This window comes from Cyprinodon variegatus, unplaced genomic scaffold, assembly GCF_000732505.1.
Source record: "Cyprinodon variegatus isolate N-32 unplaced genomic scaffold, C_variegatus-1.0 Scaffold290, whole genome shotgun sequence".
NCBI classification, from domain to species: Eukaryota; Metazoa; Chordata; class Actinopteri; order Cyprinodontiformes; family Cyprinodontidae; genus Cyprinodon; species Cyprinodon variegatus.
Window position 1 is genome coordinate 248,223 of NW_015150743.1, and position 23,508 is coordinate 271,730.

The window sequence follows — 23,508 nt, forward strand, 5'->3', positions numbered from 1 at the left end:
ATGGGCAAAAAAATCGGATTTGGGTCACTTCAGGCTGCAGTGTGAACGTAGCCTAAATGGCGTCTGGTGTCTTGGGCTCTTAGCTCACATTGCTTGTGATACATCTCGACGGTTCTATATGGATTATAAGTGTTCCTTTACACAACAGTTCAAAGTCGGAGACCTGTTTATTAAGTAAATGCTATATCCACCTTAGAAATTGAATGTGAATTTTCAGAATAAAGGGTTCCATCTGTAAAAGATTTGCATTTTCTAAAAACGTGCAAAGCTGAACTTCATACTACATGCGAATCAAATTGTGTGGGTAAAATTCAAAGAACAGCAACCTTAAATGTGTGCACCATGTAGACACCAGAGAACAGTGAAGTATAGGCATTTACTGAAATGCACCGAATGCACCTTAATTAAAGGGTTTTAAATAATTGAAAAAATAGCTAACAAGAAGGCAAAACTAACCTAAAGCAAATCAGAGAAAAACCTCTTTTCAAGAGTAGAAAATTAAACAGAGCAACATTTTTGACCTTTCTTAGATCCTCATCTTTTGTTCTTATTAGAATTATTATTTGTAATAAGAACAAAAGATGGGGATCTTTGAGGATGGTTATTAGAAGTAAAGATCCAGCCATTAATAGTGTATACATAAAACAGTATATCTGCTTTTTATTGCAGTAAAATTTTATTTCTTGTTCAACTAGTCTAGTTTACATGATATTACATGTAACACATATTACAGATAATACACGTCAGCAAACAATCCCAGAAAAGATCACACTCTTCACAACAGATATGTTGCTGCAAAACCTGAAGGACCTAAGCAACCTTGAGCAATACAGTCTGCTGTGTAAAATATATGAATTCAGTAGGAATGACTAACAATATGCAATTATATATAAATCACCTAAAAAAGGTATTGCTAGTGTTGAGATTGTTGTAGCAACACAAAATATAAAAAACTTATTGGGAGCGTTGTGTAGGTGTTCCTGTTGGTTAGAATGCTGTTCAGCCTCTAAATTATAACTACTGCTACTTGTGGTACTTTCTGACAGCTGCTCAGATCAGTAATCATGTCAAGTAGAAACTGTTTTTAGCGTGCAGTAGCTGAGCGCTGAGAAAAAGCCACAGACACCTGGAATCTGATTCAAGACTCTGACAAGTTAAGCAGACTTCACAGATTTAAAGCAGGTGTGAAATAAAAAGGAAAGAGGGATTTTAAACATCTGTTCATTATCATGGGATCACAGTGTCTTGGAAACTAATTATAATTTGAAATGCCAACTGTGAAAAGTAATATTGAAGTATGATTTTAACAGACCTCAATGAATACCAGTACTTCCTTACAGACTGAATGGACAGACAGAGACTGGGAAATGTTGGCTGGAGTCCACAGGAGGTGTTGCAGAGCTGGAAGCAGTCTGGTTGTGTATAGACGTTGGAATCCCTGCACATGATATATCTCAAGCTAGAAGCACAGTGTCTCCGATGCCTTTCTATTAACCTATTCTGTATCATCTCTCTTTCTTTCCTTCACGGGTTTGTCTGCTTTTTTTTTTTTTTTTTTAGGGTTTTTCAAAATTTTCCTACTGAGTTCTCTTCTTCACCATGATTCAAAATTGAGCCTCTTGCAGGTTTATTTCTTCCTCAGAAAATGTATTAAAACTGAAATTCGAGATTTTGTGTGATTTTAGTTCCATAATGCCATTTTAAAAAGTTGGAGTCTTTGTCTTCTGTATAATTTGTAGTTGGTGGTTTTATTGTTCATATGTCTAAAGCACTGTTCTTAGTAAACAGCTTCATCCAGGAGAGAAACACGGCTAATCATGTAGTCTCTAAGCAAATTATGAGAGTTTTGTAGACTTATTGATATTTGGAAACAGCAGTAGTCCAGACTTTAAGTAACAAAATGTATGGCCTTTTCTGTTTTTTTTTTTTACTTTTAAATATTGAAATTAAATGATCCATCTTGGATAAAACTAATGGTCTCTACTTTGTTAACTGAGTTTTGTTTTTCTTTTGCAACCAAGAATAAGCAACTTTACACTTTCAATGTAATCCTGTTTCTCTGACTGTGACTGGCTGGATGTGCTCTCTTCATCCTCTGACATGGGAGCTGGCTCAGAGCTCGTCTGCCTGGCTGTGTGTTTCCTGCACGGGGCCGCCTTTTACAGCTGCCTTTTGTATCTCTGCTGCTGTCTCCTTGAACCCCAGTCGGCCTCGACAGATGGCCGCTCACACTGAGCCTGGTTCTGCTGGAGGTTTCTTCCTGTTTACAGGGAGTTTTTCCTCTCCACTGTCGCTACAAGCATGCTTAGTGTGAGGGATTGCCTTCGAGTCAATGACTTGATGCAATCAACTGGTTTTCCTTAGATGGCAACCTTTAAATCAATTTGACTGTATGATCTGGTTTAATTGTAAAGTGCCTTGAGATGACGTGTTGTTGATTGGCGCTATATAAAGGCGCTATATAAATAAACTGAACTGAACTTGTTATACCTGAATTTGAGATTAGAAAATAATCAGTTTTATGTCTTCAAGAGATGTCTGTAGATTATTTAAATGATTTCATGAGGCTTCATGCAATGAATAATTCTCGCACCCCAGGCCTTAAAAGGTTTACCTCTGTTGAGTGTTTTTTTTTTTTCCTTTTGAAGATAATTGCTCTCACTGTGTGCTGCCGTGGTCACAAAACATTCAAAGTTACTAGGTAACACTTTGCACAGTAAAGCCTCATCAGTTCTTGATTAGTTGCTTTTTAATTTTCTATGACGGCAAAAACTTTAAAAAACACAAAATAATGATTATTAATTAATGTATTACTGGGTGCAATCAGCAAGCATAAACATTGTTTTAGGTCATCTACCAGCATCTTATGTTACCTAATTGGAAATTTCAACATTGGCAAATATTGTACTTATTAGATAGAGAATAAAAGGTTTCTTCATTAAGCCTAAGGGTTCAAGAATAGCATTGTTATCACCAGCATCAGTATCAGTAAGGCCACCTTTTGACCTATTCAATTTGGCAGTAAATTCTGAATCCTTCTGCAGCTTTAGCTCCTGCCTGTTCATTCTTTATTCTGAGCATTCCTCATGTCTTATATCTTTTGGCATCTAAGATTTTTCTTGGACTTTTCCTCTTTTTTGCACCCCGCGGACAAGTGAAAACCTACAGTCATATAGTCACATTTATAGCAAAAACACACAAATCACTTTGTTTCTAAATACATATAGTAGAAAAAGATCTAAAACACCAAGAAAGGTGAGATATTTTAATCAAATGACTTTTTTTTAACAACTGAAGTCAGCTACTGGCATACATTTTTATATTAAAGATTTTCCAATGTAAGATCTTGTAGCAAGATTAATTTTATAAAAAAAAAAATCTTTATTCTTGTATATTCTATAGTTTTAATGAAACTTCCCAAATAATATGATTCAACAGCTTCGACAATCACATTTTTGTATATTTGTTTAAATCATATTAAATCATTTTAAAACTTCATTTGTCTTTATTAAGGTCATTTATCTAACAGTTCAGAAATATTTATGTAACAAAGAGTAAAAAGCTGTGATAGCAACAAATACTTTTTTGCAACAGTTGTACCATAGTTAGAAAATTACAGCTTAGTTTAAAATATGAACAAAAATGAGAAATATTTATTGTTTTAAGCACCGTAGCACTGTATCCTGGTTAAGATATTTCAGCGTTCAGATGTTTTCAGCAGATCATTTTTGGAACACAACATAATTGCTTTAATACAGAAAGTAATAACACTGTCGAAAGCTTGTTTAAAGTTTCATTTTCTCATTATGAGAAAGCCGTGGGGCTGCACAGGGTCTCTGGACAAACGGATAAATTACATTATTAACACTTTATGAATCACATTTCTTCTTCATAATACGGTTATTAACAATATTACCAAATACCCCATGTTAGTTGGTCCTGAATATCCTGGAACTGAAATATAGATGAGGATTAATGCATTTTATTAACTTTTCTTTGGTCATCATAATATATTACCATATAAAGAAACACAGGAAAAACACTAAATAAAATGTGTTTACTTGGGTTTTACACATTTTCATTTTGTTCTAAATGTTATTTTGTAAAATGGCTTACGTTTGAGGAAAGGAGAAAAAAAAAGCATTTTAATTTTAATCTGTTTTTAATTATGAATTAATGATTACTATATCTGACAAAGATTTCAAAAAAAACAAAACATTGACTTCAGTAGCACAAAAACTCTTATTCTTAGAGAATGGAAAAAATGTGAAATGCTGAAATAATGACCTTTTTTTCCAGTTAAATTGAAAAAGACATGTTTGATTTTTTTCAATAATCTTAGTACTTAGAGCATAATGCCTAAAAAGAAAAAAGCAAAGCAGACAGAACACCTTGTCTCCAGGGACACATTTTTCTTTCAGCTTCACAAACTGCAGCAGTAATTTGTGAGGCTGATTAGGCGACTCTTCACTTATCTTCTCTCATTTCACAGCCAGGGAAGAAGTGTGGGGTTCACCTGTTCCTTCTGCAGACGTTATTAAGATGCAGCTCAGCTGAAAGAAAGTTAATGCTGTTAGAAATGACTCCAAGTATTAGGCCTGCTCTTCTTTTTACAGCCTAAAGGAAATTTTTGAAAAGCTTAAAGTATAAAAAATACTCAGTGATATGCTTTTAGTTCTACAGCAAATTGTAGAAACTATTTTATTCTAAATAAGTTCACTTTTTTAATATAACGGGTTGCCTGTGAGGGCGAAACTGACATTAAACCTGCATACTTGATGAAAATTTTTATGAAAATCGATAACAAAGGGAATTCTCGAACATTAAGCTCAGTTTGGCAGGTTCCTACAAATCATTTAAGTTATCTTAGACTTAAAGAAAAGTAAACTGTAGGATTGTTGTAATTGATGCTCAGTTATGTTTTTTTTTCTCCTAATAAAGCAATTTAAAGTAACATCAACTGGAAAAGGGCTCATATCTGAGGAACTCGATCTAATTTTAGCCAGAGCTGGACTTTTGCTGGGGATCATGTTGTTACAGTAGCAGCCATTCAAAATGACCCTTCCCAGTCAAATGCCAGCCGAATGGTGGCCCACTTCCAGCCACTGGTCTTCTTTGGGGCGTGCATATTTTTTTCCCTCTGACTCCACCCTTTCACTGAATAACAGGGTCTGACCAGGAGAAGGCGCTTCTCTTTAGATGTTAATGTCCACATATCAGGACAGAAAGAAAGAATATTTTAGTACAAAGATTGATGTTTAAAAAAAAGTAATCTCATGGGACCAAGCAAGCGCCCATCCATGATGGGGAAATTTTGAATGGCTGCTACTGTAGGTTTGTTGCTCTTTTCTCAGTTGAACAACATCAGTGTTGCTGCACCTAAAGCAGAAGGTAACAAACTTACTAAAATAAATGTTTGGATTTTGCACTAGGCTCTTGCTTTTGCAGCAGCATCTTAGATGGTATATTTCAGAAGGTATAGTAAGTTAGAAAAGTTTACAATAATAGATAAAAAGCACTTTATATTTTTAGAGTTTTAAAATGGAGAGCTTCGTCCATTCGTTACATTTGTGTTACTTTTGTTTAGTTTTTTTGGTTCTTTTTTACCAGTACCAGTCATGTGTGTATCCGCCATGTAATGACTGTCTGCAGTCCAGAGCAGACATCCTACCCTGCATTCTGTTCTTACTGTTGACCCTGTGAAAAGTGAAAGGATGAAAGCTAGGAGCCACAATTTTGGATATTCTGATTGAACTCAGACCTCTGTAGACATGGATGACTGAATTCTGAGGAGGTAATTCAACCATCTGATTTGTATATGTGGGAGAATGAATCTACAAGCTGTAGGATAGCACCTCTCAAGGAACATACTTGACTACTTAATTTTAAAATCACACAGATGCTCCTTCAGCTCAGAAAAAGGCACCAAACATGGCGGTCCTTTATAGAATTGTTGACCTTCAACTGTATTTTAAGTATAGTGTTCAATCCAGCTAATAAAAGGAAACACTCAGCAATTTGTTCACATCTTACTGAAAGCCCTATGAGAAGGGATCAGTCTGACAGTTGCCCTTCCACTATTATTTGCTAACTGATATACTAAGCTTAATTTTATATAGAGATTTTTATGCCTGACTCACCCATTTTTGTTGCACACATGTTGTTGTGAGCCATATTCTGATGACAATGTTTAGCCATGGGCTTCATTGTTGTGGTGTTCTTGTTATCTGCTACAACAGGCCAGCAACGTTGTCGTGAGCGAGCGATCAGCTTTGCAATTTTTCTGGCCATGGCCGTCTTCTCTGGCACAGGTGGTGGGTTTTTTGAAGTTGGTGTGGTCACCCTTCCCTCCCCTTGATTTGGCTCGTCAAAGACATTATCTAATTCATCAGAAAGGCTTAGAGGCCGAAGATGCACAGCACGAAGCTGCTCAACAGTCACCACAGGCAGAGACTTCTCAAGTGATCTCAGGAAGGCTGAGGATTCAGAGTGGTGGCGGCGGAAGGGTTTGGGTTTGAGTGCTGGTTTGGTTTGAGATGAAGGTCCTGGGTCTGGAGAGCTGGGAGTAGGGACAGCAGGGAGAGGAATTTGTAGAGACAGTCTCTTGGCACGTACCAGGGAAGAGCTAGACCTAGATTTGGGTTGAACTTTCCATCCTAATGGATCTGGGCCAATAATGACAGATGTCGGAACAGAAGTTGGTGAAGGACAGGAGGAGGTGGAAGAGGAAGTAGAGGAGGAGGATGTTGACATATAGATCCCTATGGAGGGGCATGAGTACCTCTTGAAAGACGAATGTGATGAAGTCTGGAGTGGCAGCAGAGAAGCGCTCCGCTGAGGAGGGTCGGGTTCCTTCTTGTTTTTTCTCACCGTAATGACAGGGGGGGTCTGGCATTTGCAGAAGTCAACTGACCACCGTCTCTGAAGAGAATGCAAGACGGCGTTGGATGCAGAGACTGCAGAGTTGAGCTGCTCTCTGAAGACTTGGCTGCGTGTCGCTTGACATCTTGGTCCAGGTCTTGTTCCACCCTTCCTGTTCTGTGCTCTGATGCAGACTGATTTCACATTAGATACTTTTTCACTCATCCTGGCAGATTTTTAAGGAGCCGTGGTTAGTTTTGTATTACCAATCGTAGCAGTGATGTGTTTCTTCTTCCTTTGTGTGAATAACTCCCTAAGGAGAAAAAATAATAGGAAAGGGAGGGGTGTATTCAGGGTGTTTCAGATCTGAAAAGAGGAACAGCAAACGCCCATCTGGACATTTCAAATACAGTTTCAAAACCTCTATTTTTCTTCAGAACATTTCCTCAGCTGAAATGCACCTATTTTAATAGGAAAAGCAGTTGCAACATCATCTGTAATTAAAGGCTTTTTCTAAAAGTTATTTCCACCAAGCTAGATTTTTTCCCAGAGCTTACAGTTTAGAAGAAATTTTCAATGATTTTTTTTTGTTCTTTGACCCTTTTTGCTACAATAAATCCAATTTTTAAAATAAATATGAGTCAGTTCAACAATAGTTTAAAGGATTTAGATATTTGAAATCTCTAACATAATTTTTGTTTTAACCTTTTTTACCTTCCGTTTTTTTTGTGTGGGTTTTTCTGTTCAAGAAAGAAAATAATAATAGATTTGTAACAGAGAAACTATCAACATTCCTTTTTCAATTCTGGATGTTGATTTAAATTTGACATAAAAATAGAAAGTAATACATTTCCTTTAAAACTTACACCTAACTATGCAATAGAAAAAATGTCAAATGTAAGATGTTTTTTACCTGCAGCGCTGTGCTGATCTGAGTCTTGACCAATCTGTTTGAATGTTTCTACTGTTAATATCCTTCTTGATTTCTCTCTCTTCGTTTACCCTTATAGCGGTCCACCCATGTGTTACCACAACTTCCTGAAAATAACACCCTGAGAACCACAGATGTCTCAATTCACACAGTAGCATGCAATCTCATCCAAACAAGCACTAGTCATTAGGGTTGGCAATCAGCTGTGCTTATCGTACCATATGTTTTTTTATTGAGAATTAAATATTATGAATACTGCTGGTGGGTACAATTACAGATAAGTCAGTCAGTATTGTAGAAATTTCGTAGCAGTTTCTTGAATGCGTCAAATTCTATATTTAAAGTCATTACGCAGAGGCCTGTGTCTGCTTTATGTCTTAGTTTTGCTGCTTTATATTTTGAATAATTTAGTGGAGGTGTCAAAAGTACTGATGTTCTTTACCTAAGTAAAGGTACAATTGCCTGTTTGTAGTTTGGTAAAAGTACTCATTAAACTCCTTTACTTAAGCTAAAGCAAAATGAAGAATTATAATTTGAAACACAACCAACATGTAAATGTATAATCTAATATAGGAGATGACAGATGTCTTGAGTCTCAGAATGATCCATCATCTGCCATGTTTTCTATTCTCCTGTCTTCATCCATGTCACCATCAGTGTTTTCTATAAACAAAAATGTGCTCAAACTGAAAAGTTTCCCTCTGTGCTTCATTTCCCCTTGTTTTGCTGCCGGTGTTGCATCATGATTTTATTAGAGAAATAAGACAATTTTTATTTCCCCCCTCTGAAAGAGGCCTATTTTTTCTCCTCTTTTTTCTTTGTTTTTGCTCTGCCCAAATGAGATGAGGCATTATTTAACTTACCTATAGCTGCCCACAAAATTTTTGTCAGTTACATTAAAGTACATAGAGGATTGAATGACTACCATCTAACTGAATTCTTTTATAAAAGAATAATGTCAAAACTTGATTGCTCCGCTTGCCAAAGGATTGTTGGCTAGTGTCTTCTGTTGTTGCTCATTAGAGACCATTTCTACCCTTTAACCTTCCCTTTACCTCAGCAGCAGTATGAGCCATAATGGCATTGTTACAAACCACCACAATGTCAGACATTTGAACCACAAAGAGTCAAGGATTTGTAAAATCATAGTAAAATAATATAAATTTCAGACTGTTGGAGAATTCTGCAATCTCTCTCTAATTGGCTGGTGAAAACTTTTAATTGGTTTGACAGAAAGTTTTACCAACACATAAAAACAGGTCACTGAAAATCAGACTCTTAAGCCGGTTAGTCATGTACTACAGCGCTTTAGATTCCACCTTAACAGAATCTCTCTTTTTCTGGTCAGTCCTTAAATTATAACGGTGCAGACAAAGTAGTAGTGTCTAATAGTGTCAAACTGGAAGCTTTGCAGTTGATTTAAATCCAACCTTAAGACAAAGAGTATTGTATGTACGCCAAACTGAACATGTGTGCTCCCTATATCCTGCCACATACCACATGAAATGTAACAATTTGTGTTGACAGCTAGTCCTTTTAAGTTCAGCTCAAAAACAGTTTTCCTTCCCCCGCTTCTCACCTAATCCGCCTGCAGCCTGTCAGGATTTTCAGAGGCTGTGTGAGTAATTGGCAGGGTTGGGTGTGGGGGCTAAGCATATTGATCTTAGTGTAATAAAAAAATGTAAACCGGTCAGGATACTGTAAACCTGCACTAAGGTCAGGGATTAATGCTGATCTGAGAGCTCTTGTTTTGATGATTCACACAGAGAACAGTAGAACACAGGTTTGTGTGCTTTGACTGCACAGTAACTGTGTTTTAGAAAACGCTCTGACATTTTCTTCTGTTTCTTTCAATAGCAATGAAATATATTTGCCTCTGCTCCCTGCTAGGAAGAGTCAATATGTGCTTTATAAGTTTTCCTTTCATGTTAGTCTACTGTACCTCGTCCTGTTGGATTATGTCTGTTTTCAGTGTGTTTAAAGGTGGAGATGAAAATATGAGCTAAAAATAATTAAACACCCTGAAAAGTGGAACATTGTTCAAGTTCTGTGTTTAAAGCTGAGATAGGTTTGATCATTACCTAATCTGAGTTGCAGTTTATAGTTGAGATGGTAAGCAAACAATTTGAAGAATTTATGTGGTGGAACTACAGATATCTTTATTGTTTTTCTCCTTTTGTTGAAGACAGAAAAAAGCAGGAGACGGTCAGCTAGTCAAGCAGATGTCAGGAATGAGAACCTTGTAGACATGAAAGTGTTAACTGCTTTCCACCTGTGTGGTAAAACTCAGACGCCGTGGAAGATTACGAGGCAATACTCTGTTTGAACCAGTCAGACTGCTGAAGTTCAAGAGAAAAATGAACAAAATAACATCCCTGTGCAGTATGGAAAAGTACTAGACAAATGTATATCTTACAGTAGATGGACAAACAGAGCAAGTAAAGAGAGTTTGGAAAACGATTTACCTCTCCACATATTGCAGGTCCATCGATCTGAAGGTTGGAGCCTAACATCAGGGGCATCAATTCAAGAATCAATCTCTATCAATTCAACCATTCTTTTCATTCATCCGTGCCTTATTCCTCTGTCTGTCCATCAATCCATTCATTCATCCATCATTACACTCATTTAGGCCTCTCTTAATCTGTCCATTTATGTTTTTCAGTTCATGTTTCTCTCCCTCCTTCAGTTCACTGAATGATCAATCAGTTGGTCCATCCACATGTCTATCGCTCTAATACATAGATGTATTCCACCAGGAAGGCCAACTGTGTCCTAGGATCAACACTTTGACTCAGGGCAGGTGACAAAGGAAAGGGAACATTAATAAAAATAGTCAATAAGCTTTATCATCTTTCTTTTGCAGTTTTTTATTAGCAACGAATATTTGGTTGTTTTTAATGTAAAAACATACATGTTTTATTATAATACCATAGTCAGCTGCAGATTTCTGTTAATCTGGGTATTCTTCATTTTGTAACTGTACATCATTATTTTTTCAGTGCTACAAAATTGTAACCTGACTCCGCCAGATGGATTTGCTCCGCATATCCATCTGGAAACCTTCCGTTGAAGTAATTTTGGGAAGGGGCGAAAATACTGGTTAACTGATTGGCCCATGTTGGTGATAGACGGGCCAAATAAACCAATCAGATCAACGAAGCATATGACGTACTAACAGAGCGACGACGAAAACACAACCACAAGCCAGGCTACTCTTGCCGAAACCAGTCGGAAGAAGAGCAAAAACATCTTTTCCTCTGAGAAAAGCCTCCAGAGCAGTGTTTTGCTCTTCTTTCAGTGAAGAAATACTCTGTAATTCCGATAAAACTTGCTCGATAGCCACGCTAACGCTAGTTTCATCGGCTGAAGCCGCCATGTTCTTTAGACTGAACTGTCGCGCTTCTCGTTGCGTCACACCTCAACCCGCCTCAAAGCCAACGCTGATTGGACGTTCGTTTGGTGAACAGCTCCAAATGTTCTTTAACGGAGAGTCTCCAGACTGATCTGCGAGTGAAAGCTTGAAAGCTCGTGAGATCAGGATGGTCTCACGAGGCTAAGAAATTAGCTCCTACTCTTTACTTTCTCCTATTCATTATTTATTTTTTAGATTTAGCTGATTATTGGGTGACCTGCATTCTTCCATTCCCCTTTAACTTTGCAGATGGTACAGCCCCAAACAACAGGATATTTGTTCTCTCTTTAAGTTTTTTGTCCATCCATCCATCCGTCCGTCCGTCCGTCCGTCCGTCCGTCCATCCATCCATCCATCCATCCATTTTTTATCTGAAGTTCTTGTTTCTCAATCGTTTTTTATTTGTGCAGACCAATGACAGGAAAACACGTTTGTTTAGGGTGTTTCCACTAAAGTTGGTTCTGCTATCTGGTGATGTAAACCTTTTAACTATTAGTCCATGAAGGTTTTGCTTAAGTGCCACTTCCTCTTTTTGCCTCACAGTTCTTAAAGAACACCCCCTCCCTGTTTTTCTCCACAGAAACCAACATAAAACAGGTCAAACCCCAATTTCACTTTCTCATAAAAACTCCCACGTAAGAACAATTAACATGCAAGTCTTTCTCTTCTGACACAGTCTCAGGATTAATGGGATAACCACAGAGAAAAACTACTCATCATCTGAACACAAAATGATACAAGACTGAAATCTAATGAAGTCCTTTGCAGATTATCCTTTGATAGTCTATGACTCATTAATTGGTATCTTGACATTTAGATTGTTTTAACAATCCTTTCCAGGATAACAAAGACATAACAAATTAGCAATCATTATTTTCTTCCTCTAAAACAGCCTTTATATGGTGTCTTGCAAAACTATTACTGTATGTGTGGGTTGAAAACAAAACAATACACGGTTTTATTGTTGCATTTGATAAGTCTTAAAACAACTACTTTGTAGTTTCACTGCTTGTACATGTGCAAATGAGTCTGAGGTTAAGATTACATGCAAACTTTGACTAGGCCAGTTTAACTTTTGTTTATTAGGCCTTTGATTCTGGATCTAGTCTGGTTTTAGATGTAATTGTATATTGAAAGTCAACCTCTTGCTTCACAGTGGATGTCTAAAATGAAAAAGTGTTGCGCTCTATGGCTCTTTTCCCATTGTATGTCATGACACCAATCACTGTTTAGCATTTTGACTATCTCATCATGCAGCATTAACATCTGTTATATCTATTAAACATAAACCAGTAGAATCACACTGGATATTGTTGTTTACATAGCTGCATTTGATCGCTGTTGATCCCAGCACATCTGAGCAGCAGCAAACAGAGTTGGGGTAAAAAAAAAAAAACAGCTCAGTTAAGTTTACTGTGTCAGATAGTTGGGGCATGAGATACTGTTGTTTTCATTGGTGATGTATTGGTGATTGCATTCGAGTCAATGAGGCGATGCAGTCAACTGGTTTTCCTTAGATAAAAAACTTTGAATTAGTTTGACTGTATGATCTGGTGAACTGTAAAGTGCCTTGAGATGACGTGTTGTGAATTGGCGCTATAGAAATAAACTGAATTGAAATGAATTTAGTTTTAAGTAAAAAGAGAGGCATTTATTGATACCGAGTCCCAAAGATCACTTCATCAGTTATTTTAAACACAAATATGTGATCATGCACTCTTTTCCATAAAGAATCAAAGGTTTATCTCTGAAAACCCAATCCATCTTTCACTCCTAAGTAGAATGATTTTAACTTACATCAGGGGAAGCTGTGCTCATTTCGAGTTTGTCACTTTAAAAAATCCCTCTGTCTACTTCTAAATGCAATGATACCAATTTATGGCAGTCTCTATCACACTTTCTTTCAGGATTATTGTATATTTCTCCTGCTGAAATGGTTTTTTTTTTTTACAATCACAATCTATTTTGTTTTAATCTACAATCCTAATAAAATAACTTAAAATATGGAAGCACAGTGCTGTAGTTGGCACAGATTTGCATATTCACTTCATACAGATGCAACAACAGTTTGAGCAAAGTTTACATATATCAGCATACTCTGTGATGAGATTATTGTTGCATGTCTCTGTCTGGCTAATTAGCTGGATGAGGATTATCTTTTTCTCTCAGTCTAATGTTGCTGCATTTTCACCCAACATGCCAACAGGCTGTAAGTTCCTCCTAATCAGCTTCAGGTAAACATGAACTCAATACCTGGATGTGCCTTAAAATGTAAATACAGCTCAAACCTAAACCATTCAAACAAGGAACATTAAAAACACACCCTCATCTGCTGGTTGTCTGCACCACCTCATCAGTATAAAATATCGACAGTACTAACATTCGTGGTTCAACCAAGCTTGGGCTGAAAAATTTTGCTTTTTTTTCCTAAGGATATATGTATTTCTAGGTGTTCATCGCCTGGTGCCAAACTTGAATGTTATATTTTTGTTGTTGATGTTGTTTTTATCTGGCTTGAATTCGTTTTACAAGCATGAAGCAGCTCTAACAAGGAGCTGATTGTGTTAAGTTCTCTAAATAGGGAAGATTCTGATATAAATAGTTCAGTCGCAGGAGAATGTTCATTTTTAAAGTATTGATTCTCCCTAATAAAGAGGTTGGCAGGGGAGTCCATTTTATCAAATCATTTTTTATCTTCTGAATTAAAGGTGAGTAATTAGTTTCAAAAAGATTATTCAAATCAGGTGTAATAAAATACCCAGATACTTGAAGCCTCTCATAGAATCTGAAAAGGAGATTGCATGAATCTTTCTGGCGGGATGCTGAAAGGGGTGGCGACTGATTTTCCTAAATTGATTTTATATCCTGACAAAGCACTGAACATAGCCATAGATTCCAGAATAGCTGGAATTGATTTCTCAGGATTGCACATAAACAGAAGTACATCATCTGCAAATAATGAAATGACATGATTTCTACCGCTTATATTGATTCTAGATACATCCGGATTGGTCCTGATAATCTCGGCCAGAGGTTCAATAAACAATGTAAACAGTAAGGGTGAACGAGGGCACCCCTGCTTACAACCAGTATGAATCTTGAAAGGCTCAGATATCAAGCCATTTGTGTTAACTGAGGCTGTTGGGTCTGTGTAAAAGCTTTTACCCAGATTGATGAAATTCGGGCCTAGTCCAAATTTATGCAGCACCTGAAAGAGAAACTGCCATTCAACTTGGTCAAAGGCCTTCTCGGCATCGAGGGAAACAATAACTGCTGGCTCTTTGTGAGTATTAAGGTACTGAACAACCTTTTATCCGTGCCAAATCTCATTTTTATAAACCCCGCTTGATTTATTATTTTAGGAAGGATGTTTTCCAATCTCTGGGCCAATACTTTTGCAACAATTTTATAATCAACATTAAGCAAGCTAATAGGTCTAAAGGAGGAACAATCCAGGGGGCTTTTACCCTCTTTTAAAAGAAGACTGTTGGAGACGTGTCTCTAAGAGGGGGGGGTGCCATTACTCAAAATGTCATCAACAGCGAGCATAAATATTGGTTGAATCTCTGGCCAAAATATTTTAAAGAATGCCAATGGAAACCCATCAGGTCCAGGACATTTTCTGTTTGGCATAGATTTAATTGCAGCCCAAACTTCCTCCAGAGTGATAGCGGCATCTAAGAAAGCACAATCCTCTTCCACGACAGAAGGTAGAGATATACTGCTCAGATAGGCAGAGATATCCTCCGTGTCAGTCGCATCCGTATTGTATAGAGATATATAAAAATCCCGGAAAGTACTGTTTATTATTATTGGGTCATATGTCACACCATTGTTCTGCGTATTTATCATATTAATTAAGCAAATATTATTTAGATTTTTCAATAAATAGGAAAGCATGCGACTGGACCAAATTTATAATGTTTCTGTTTAGTATAAAGTAGCATTTTCTGAACATTTTAACAGTTTCAACCTTTTGCCACATTTAAGGGTTCAAACATACAGAGTAAAGATATAAAATCGTTATTTCCTTTGAAGAGTCAAGGAGTAGGACACAATCATTAAGTTGAATAATTTTTTTTAATATTTTAGTCTTTTTTTAACAAATAAATAACTTGTGGGGTAGGCAAAATTATTCAGCCAAACTTGAGACGTTGCCCGAAGACACCGTTGATAGAATTTGTATTAAGAGGTCTAGCGGAGCATTCAGATGGTACTTTACAAATCTAAGCTCTACTAGCAAACTTTGTGTTGCTTTTTAGAAAAATATTTTCTCCTTAAAAATCAATTTATTTTCAAACAGCTTCAGAGTTCCTCTCAGATTGCTAAGTCATCCAACCATTTAAAAATGTGCATTCTGTTATCCAGTCTGAGAATACCAAGCTAAATTTCAGCTGGTTTTGTAAGTTATAATCATTTATAATAATTTCCACACATATATTTGTATAGGACCCATTCCAAACAAATATGCATGGAAATAGCCCATTACAGAAGCCTTCCGTTCTTTTGATGTACAGCCTGATGATCAACAGCTGCAACACAGCAAAACGGAGCGTTAACTTTTCAGAACTTTACAGTTTACTGGATAAGACTTAACTTATGATGTTCTAAGATATCTAAACATAGAAAGTAAGCCTTTTCATAACTGTTGGAAGCTTTTTCTGTTAAAATCCCCAAAGGCAGGACAAGAAGCTGGTATTTTTCTACTATCCTGAACCCCGCTGCAATTCCCTTAAGGCAGAAACAAATCTGCTGCTGCAGTAGGAGGGATCTGACTGTCATTGGTAGCTGGAAGCATTGCAGAAGCAGAGTGGGCTTTCACATCATTTTTTGTTTGTTTTTCAGATAGCGTGTGTTTTGCTTTAAATACTGAGTGAGTCTCTGACCCCCAAAACCCATATGTGCATTTTCAGATATAACTAAACACCAATTGTTGATGCTGAATGTTTTGACTTGATTTTTTTCAAGCCTGAGAATAATTTTTGCATCAGGATTAAAGGGTTTTTCTGCTGCATCGGTCTGCAGGTTATTTTACTAAATTGGAAACCCAAACAATAGCAAATATCTTAGACATTGCAGGCATAAACCTTTCCATCACTGTAATTAAAAGCCTATGGATAGGATTGCTGCCAGTATCAGTTTAGTAAGGATGGTTCTCATGCATCCATCAACTTGGCAGATTCTGCGGCTTTAGGTTCAGTGATAACCAGCGTTCATATTTTATTCCAAGCATTACTCACCTATCCTTCTCTGCATCCAACATTTTCTTTTACCCCTGTTAATGCTTGATCCTGGACTTTACCTTTATCTTTTTTTTTTTCTTAACCTCTGCAGGGAATGCTACCTGCTTGTCTCCATTGCTTTTTCCATAGGTACACAAACTCTATTTAAGGTTTAGCGACATTGGCAAGACGAAGAAGACATTTTACTCCTACTTTACTAATAAATACAGATGAGAAAAGTGTAAAAAAGGATGGAAATAAAGTTACATAAAATAAGCCACCAGGGCTCATTAATTTAAAAAGACCTTTTTTACGCAACCTGATGCTGGCAAAGAAATTCAGAAATGAATTACTAGCATGTCACTGGGTCCCTTAATGTACATAGTAACTTTAATAACTTGCTCATTGAAATTGAAATGTAGCACTAAGTGTTGGATTTTTTTATTTTATAATCTCCAAACTAATGAGGAATATCGTCTCCCTGCCTGATTGCAACAAGAAAAACAAAAAGATAAAAAACGTTTTTAAAAAACATTTTATAAATAAAGGGCTAAGAACAAGACTGTACCTCCTGCAATATGCTAGTTGCCATAGTTACGCATATCTTTGTATTTCCATCATGTCTGCTCATCAGTTAAAACGTTTAGCTGTTTCAATCAAAAACCTGATGAATCCTGACAGCAGCTTTTTGTCAGACGGGCTGACATCATTATAGTACCGTACTTCCTAACAGACAAAGCCAGTGTAACCTGTCCCTCAACTGGTGTAATGGAATATTGCCAATTCATTCATTTTTCCATGGGAATTTCATTACTTTATACCAGTCAAATGACATTACCAATGCTAATTCAATCTTTAGATAGTAAGACAATTTGTCATTGTCTTTATCAGTCCTGTTTGAGCTGGATCTGCCATCTTGTTTCTGTGGGTTTAAGATCAATGATATTATTACTGTTCCTATTGCATTTCAAATATTTGCAGCTAAAAGCGGAATAAAAAAACCCAACAACAAATAAATTAGAAGGTTGCTGTGGAAAGTTGTGCTTGAATGACTCCTGAAGACTCTCAGGGCTTTTTCTTTTAACAAGTGGGATTACTGAGAGCAAAGAAAGTACTTGGCTGTAATTGGAAGGAGATGGATGGATGCAAGAAGAAAACACAGGAGTTCCTGATGATCTAGAGCAGTGAACAAACAGATGCATCTTTTGTCTTTCCTTCCGTCTCCTCCTTCATGAAACAATCCATCTTCTCTAACACAGGTCTTTATTCCTGATCTTCCCCTTCATCACTCCTGTTTCCTTCTATATCCCCCAATTTGTTCCCTTTTTTTTCTTCTTCAGTTTCAGATTTATTTCCTTATCCTGGTCTGTTTTTATCCACAGGCCTGGCTGACAGAAATTCATGAGTACGCCCAGCAGAACGTGGTCGTCATGCTGCTGGGCAACAAGGTGAGGCCTTGTTGGCAACACTAGGACATAGATGGGCAGATGGCCTCAGAGGGTGGTAAGAAGGCGTAGTAAGATCAGGATGACAGAACCGAGGAACTAGTAAAAAAAAAGGGTAACTTAGAGCAATATGGTATTTAGATGCATTTAAACATAGAAAATACACAAATGGCATATAGACTATTTTAATACAATAGTTGTGCAGATTTGCCAGAGCATCTGCTCCCGTCTGCTTCTTATTTAGCAATAAAATGATTTTTGCTACAGTGCTAAATCAATGAAAAGGAAACATGGGAAGGTCATTTTTCCATTAAGCTAGGCTTATAAGCAACCAAGTGACAAATATTGATTTAGGGATTATTAGTTTTAATTGTAGGTTTGAAAGATGATTTTTTTTAAGGGACCTTCTCACTTTAGTCACTTTCTATTGCACAATGTGTTTGTGCATAAGCTTTCATTTCCAGGCTGATGTTATACTTATGTTAGTTATGTTCACAAACTGTAGAGGATTTAAAATGCTTTGATTTAAGGTGCCTCATCACTGATCCCAGATCATTTTACTGAGGTGGGAAAGTTAAATTCCCACTTCATTTAACAAATACAGTTCAACAAAAATGGTTTTTAACTCATGAAAGTTATCACTCAGGCTCTGAAAATATAAACAGCATTACATAAAATTATTACTAACATTTATATGGAAGTATCTCTGCCTACTGAACAGTATGTCCTTGTTTTTAATGTGTATGAGCACAAAGTAGTGAGTCTGGGCTCCTGTACCTGTAGGAAGCCCAGGAAACCCTCACCTCATCTGGGGAACCACTCATACTATAAACATTAAAGCAAGTCAAACTGGACTTGTGGAAAACTGGCTATGTGCCTTTAAAGTATAAAAATTAGGGATTTAGATTTTCAAATGAAATTGATCATTTTTATATTAAAGCTGCGCTTTGAACAACAGGAAGTACTATAGTTTTTTTCTTTAGCACAGATAGGATTCTTTTTAATGGTTCTTTTCAAAATTGGCCTAACTAAATCCGTTTCCATGGTACATCTGTAGCTGATGGTTCTGGAGGCTCTGACCCAAACGCTTTGCTTTGTTTCTTACTGTAATCCTTTGAAGGGCAAGATAATTTATTTTACTAGTGCATCTTTTTAACCACAGTTTTTCCTTCCACTAAACCTTCCAGTAAAGTTTCTCCAATCATTCAGCACCTACCTTCTTTAGCAATGATCTGCTTTGGTTTAGAAATTGAAACTGAATGTTAGATTTTAGAAAAAGCCAAAATCACCTGAACAAAAACAAAATGTTTATTATTAAACACTTCAAGTTTAACTTTTTCAGATGAACCAAGTAATAAAGTTTCGGATTAAATATGATTAAACTAAGATCCATAAGTATAGATGCATTATGTACACAAAAGATATGTTGCTATTTTCTTGTTCAAATAAGTAAGTCATGCTCTTACAAAAAAGTGAAATAGGTTTTGCATGTGATGCACACAGAAAAATAAACATGTCCAAATGTTGTCAAGCAACCATTTCAATGCCAGCATGTTGTCACTGTGTTCCAGGCTGATTCCACTCATGACAGGGTGGTGAAACGAGAGGAAGGCGAGAAGCTGGCCAAGGTGAGCTTCCTAAAATACCCAGCTCTACATTTATAGCCAGAGGTTATGCTGCACTTAATCTGGCCCAAAACCAGACCTCCCCATGTGTCTGTGTTGTAATTATTCAGTTAAATGATACATTTCGTAGCACTGAATAATATCATTATAAATGGAGGCGCCTTGCTAAATGAATTATCCAGGCAGTTTCACTCCAATAATCTCTGACAATAGACCTGAATTCATCAGGAAGAGTTCAGCGAGACACTGCAGCTGTCAGGATGACGTTCTCAGCTGTTTGACTTCCACAAAATTAGATTTCTCTTCCTTGGAGCATTTCTCATTGATTATACTCACCTTTGTTTGAAAATTAAAAAAAATAACAATAGAGAGAATCAGTCTTAAAGGCAATAAATACGAAATAAAATAATAAAATAAATACAAAAAAGAATTAAGCTTTTCGGGTCCTTTATAAGCATGATAAATTCACCTGACAATAGCAGATTTTTTTTTTTTTCTTTCTGTGCAGGAGTTTGGAGTACCCTTCATGGAGACGAGTGCTAAATCTGGGCTGAATGTGGAGCTGGCTTTCACTGCAGTGGCCAAGTGAGTCACACTAATATAAAAACACAGCATGAATAGTACAAAGTGAAATGGCTTTCTGGGTTTGAGATAAAAAAAAAAAAAAAAGATTGTTACTGTTTCCTTCTTGTTGTTATACACAAATTCATTCCAGTTCACCTGCCCGTGATGCGAAATAAGACCATGCAAATTGAAGGGAAGAAATCATCCTGCTGTTTCTACATAGCTCTGAAAAATAAAAGGTCCTGCAGTTCATAGCTTCGTCATAGTAGTGACTGCATCACCACCACAGGGGCAGCTTGAGTGTTGCTATGACCTTGACAGTATATAAAGCCACATTTGGACTTAGCCTATAATGATGACAATAAAACTGGACCTGAGGTATAACCATCATCCTCCAATATTTAATATGCATGGACAATTTTCCCCAAAAAGTACTGAAAGTATTTGGACTAAACTTGCAACATACATACTTGTTCTTCCAGCATGCACAGTGCAGCCAGCAAATATTAGCAAACTGGTAAAGATTTTTCAAAGCCTTTATTTTATAGGGTTTTTTGTAATAGCGTATCTGAAAGAAACATTATTAATTAAAAACATTATTGCTTTAATAGCTCTACATTTTTTATGTTGGGTGTAGAAAGCTCCACAATTGGGAAATTGACACTGTCATGTTGTTATGGATATTTGGGGAAACCAAAGAGACTTTTTTAGATGTTATTTAATTAATGCTTTATCTAAAAACCACAAGGTTACAAATTCCTTTTACAGACTTAAGTCATCTTCAAATTCCTTAAATAAAGTCCTATGAGCCAAATAGTAGTAATTAATCAATAAGATAATCAAGTTTTTTTTATCTGTTGATAGACACCCAATTATCCATATCTGCAGCTTAAACTTGCAAAGAAATATTATATCGCACCTATAAAAGAGACTAATTAAGCACAATTTATGTAAATATATGAAAATGTCTTTGTGTGTAAAGTAAAGAAGATACAATTTTAGCTGTTTTTTTTCTAAATGTATGATGCCAAGCAGTTTGTGTAGAAGCCGGTCCTTTTTTAGCCTCGTTATGGTAACAGGCTGGCATGCTTGGATGTTGCCCATGATAGAATCGCTGTCTAGAGCAAAATCTTTCTACAAATACAGAAAATCTGATCTTTTCATTTAGCTCATGTTTGCTTTCATACTTCATTTGCATCCTTCAGTCTCAGTCCTAGTTCACTCAAAATTCTGGCTTCATCATTTCATCCCTTACATAATTTGCAAAGGATGAAATTATGACCAAAACAGAAAGTAAGTTACCCAGTTTTAATCATGTCTTTAGCTAATGTACTGTTTAAATATGAAAGCAGTGATTATTATTTTTTTCTTGGGGAAAAACATCCTGCCCTCCTTTTAGAATATTAGATTATAAACTCATCAAGCTTCTGTTTTCTAAGTAATAATGAGCCAATTTACACAATCAGCGTGGATGGATTCCTGGCATGCTCTGCCAGGTACAAACCCAGGGGCCCAAAGGTTCAGGAGGGGGTGGGCTACCAGGGCCATTAGTTTGAAATTATTACATATTTTATAAGAGGTCAATAAAAGAAAGCGTGGAGGCTCCTAATGAGATACAAAACTACCATAAAGAAGCTCAATGGCAATAAAGACATGCAAACAGAGGAGAGAGTACTTTGCACTTTAGTAATAAAATGAAACTTTTCCATGAATTTTCCATCTTGGTCAGAGAGCTTGATTTTTTTCTCCTTATCTGATCACCTTCCACATGTTTGCTATGGCCTCTATATGACTTGTGGTAAACGGTAAACTCATTTGGAGATTGCCGTCTACCCACCCTGCTTTAACCAGGGTGGTTAAAGCAGGGTGGAATTTCATCCCACCTTGCTTTAACTATGCCTTTCTGATCATCCCTCCTCCGACAGGCCAGCCTGCTTAGGAACAAAACAACTGGATTTTGCAGCTCCTCCAGAAAAACTCTAGACCTCCTGGCTGCTTATCTGCCTGATGCTGTCTTTGCTGGCCTCTCCATGTATAGAGGAACTGCCATATCATGGGGCTTTTGCAATTGTGCCATAATCTCCCATTTTTGGATGAGGGATTGAACATAGTTCCACAGCTGGTCTTAACAAGGTTGTTTAATAATTTTATACAGGTGAAAACATTTTTTGGAGACTTCTAGAGACTCTTGGCTGCATTGGTTGTTATACTGGAGAGTCAGTGAAAATGGGGCTAATTACCAATGTGTGCCACCCATTTTTTTGTTTAATAGAAAATTGTAAGGGGCACGGTTCTCTAATCTTTGAAAAGTATAAATGATTGTAATACATGAAGCATTTTTTGATGGTTTTTTTGAAGGCTGACCTTTGTTTATGATTACCAGAGAGCTGAAGCACCGGACCATGAAGGAACCCGACGAGCCGAAGTTTCAGCTACAGGAATATGTGGACAAAGAAATGAGGGTCGCCAGCTGCTGCCGCTCTTAAACCACATCCATGGGTTAACCAAGTTTCTACTGAAGGCAAAGAAACGAAACAGGGATACTATCATCATTATTATTAATATTTAACTACACAATAAGCTAGAGTGTGTGTGTGCCTGGGAATGACCCTGAAACTCTCCGTCTCAGTGATTATAAGGCCAATCTGGTCTCCCATAACCCACCATCTACTGCAACTGTGAATGTATAATATCTTCTGTTCACATGCATGTCCACAAACACATTATGCTCTGTTCACTGCCTGCAGGATCCATATTGTCCAGTTTTTTCTTATTGATGTAAATATTTTAAAGAGGATTTAGATTTGTCTTTTGGAAGCTGTGTGGTTTGTTAAAGCATTACAACAGAACTAGATGTTAATAATGGTGTACAGATTATCAAACCAACCTTAGGAAAGCAAAAGAACGAGCTAATCTTATCAAACTCTTAAGGTTTTTTAAAATACTGTGTCCTCCTGTTGTACAGTCTGTAACCATTTTATTCAAAGTGAAACTTAATCTGAGCATTTGTCCTTATGTTTGCTCCATTTTAACATGTGATAAGATCTGGGCACTCAAAGCTTTCAATTTTTCTGCTATTTTGACACAATATGAAATGTAAAGGACTGTACTTTGCACTTTATCATAAAAACACAAAGGAAATGGTGTTTTTTCCTGAGATGATGTCTAATTTATTTATGATGATTAAATTAGCTATCAGTGTTTTTTATTGTTATAAAATATTCCTCTGAAAGTAAATAAAATGGGTATTCCATGTAAAGCTTCATTAATAAAAAAAAAATCTCATCTAAAGGCCTTTGAATAGCCTTTTGTTAAAAGTACTTTTCTCTCAGCACATTGTCTGATCGGCATTACTTGATATCACATTACGTGTTTTAGACTAGGATTATGTCAGCATCAGATTTAGAAATATATATATATATATATATATATATATATATATATA

General features: G+C 36.6%; 2 protein-coding genes across 2 annotated transcripts in view; one reads left to right on the top strand and one right to left on the bottom strand.

Annotated features, from left to right (window-relative positions):
- LOC107090310 (ras-related protein Rab-26-like) overlaps window positions 1–23,295 on the top strand; it is a 129,308-nt gene extending 106,013 nt beyond the window's left edge. The window contains exons 6-9 of the mRNA XM_015383623.1: window positions 17,812–17,877; window positions 19,446–19,502; window positions 20,008–20,084; window positions 22,447–23,295. Of these exons, the coding sequence (XP_015239109.1) occupies window positions 17,812–17,877; window positions 19,446–19,502; window positions 20,008–20,084; window positions 22,447–22,549 (303 nt within the window). The 3' untranslated portion in view covers window positions 22,550–23,295. The remainder of the gene's footprint in view (window positions 1–17,811; window positions 17,878–19,445; window positions 19,503–20,007; window positions 20,085–22,446) is intronic.
- LOC107090309 lies at window positions 4,301–7,841 on the bottom strand. Its single transcript, XM_015383622.1, has 3 exons — window positions 7,775–7,841; window positions 6,141–7,174; window positions 4,301–4,553 (listed from the first exon to the last, which is right to left on the bottom strand). Exons 2-3 carry the CDS (start codon window positions 7,084–7,086, stop codon window positions 4,513–4,515), a joined length of 987 nt encoding a protein of 328 aa, XP_015239108.1. The 5' UTR covers window positions 7,087–7,174; window positions 7,775–7,841; the 3' UTR covers window positions 4,301–4,512.
- Window positions 23,296–23,508: the final 213 nt, after the last annotated feature.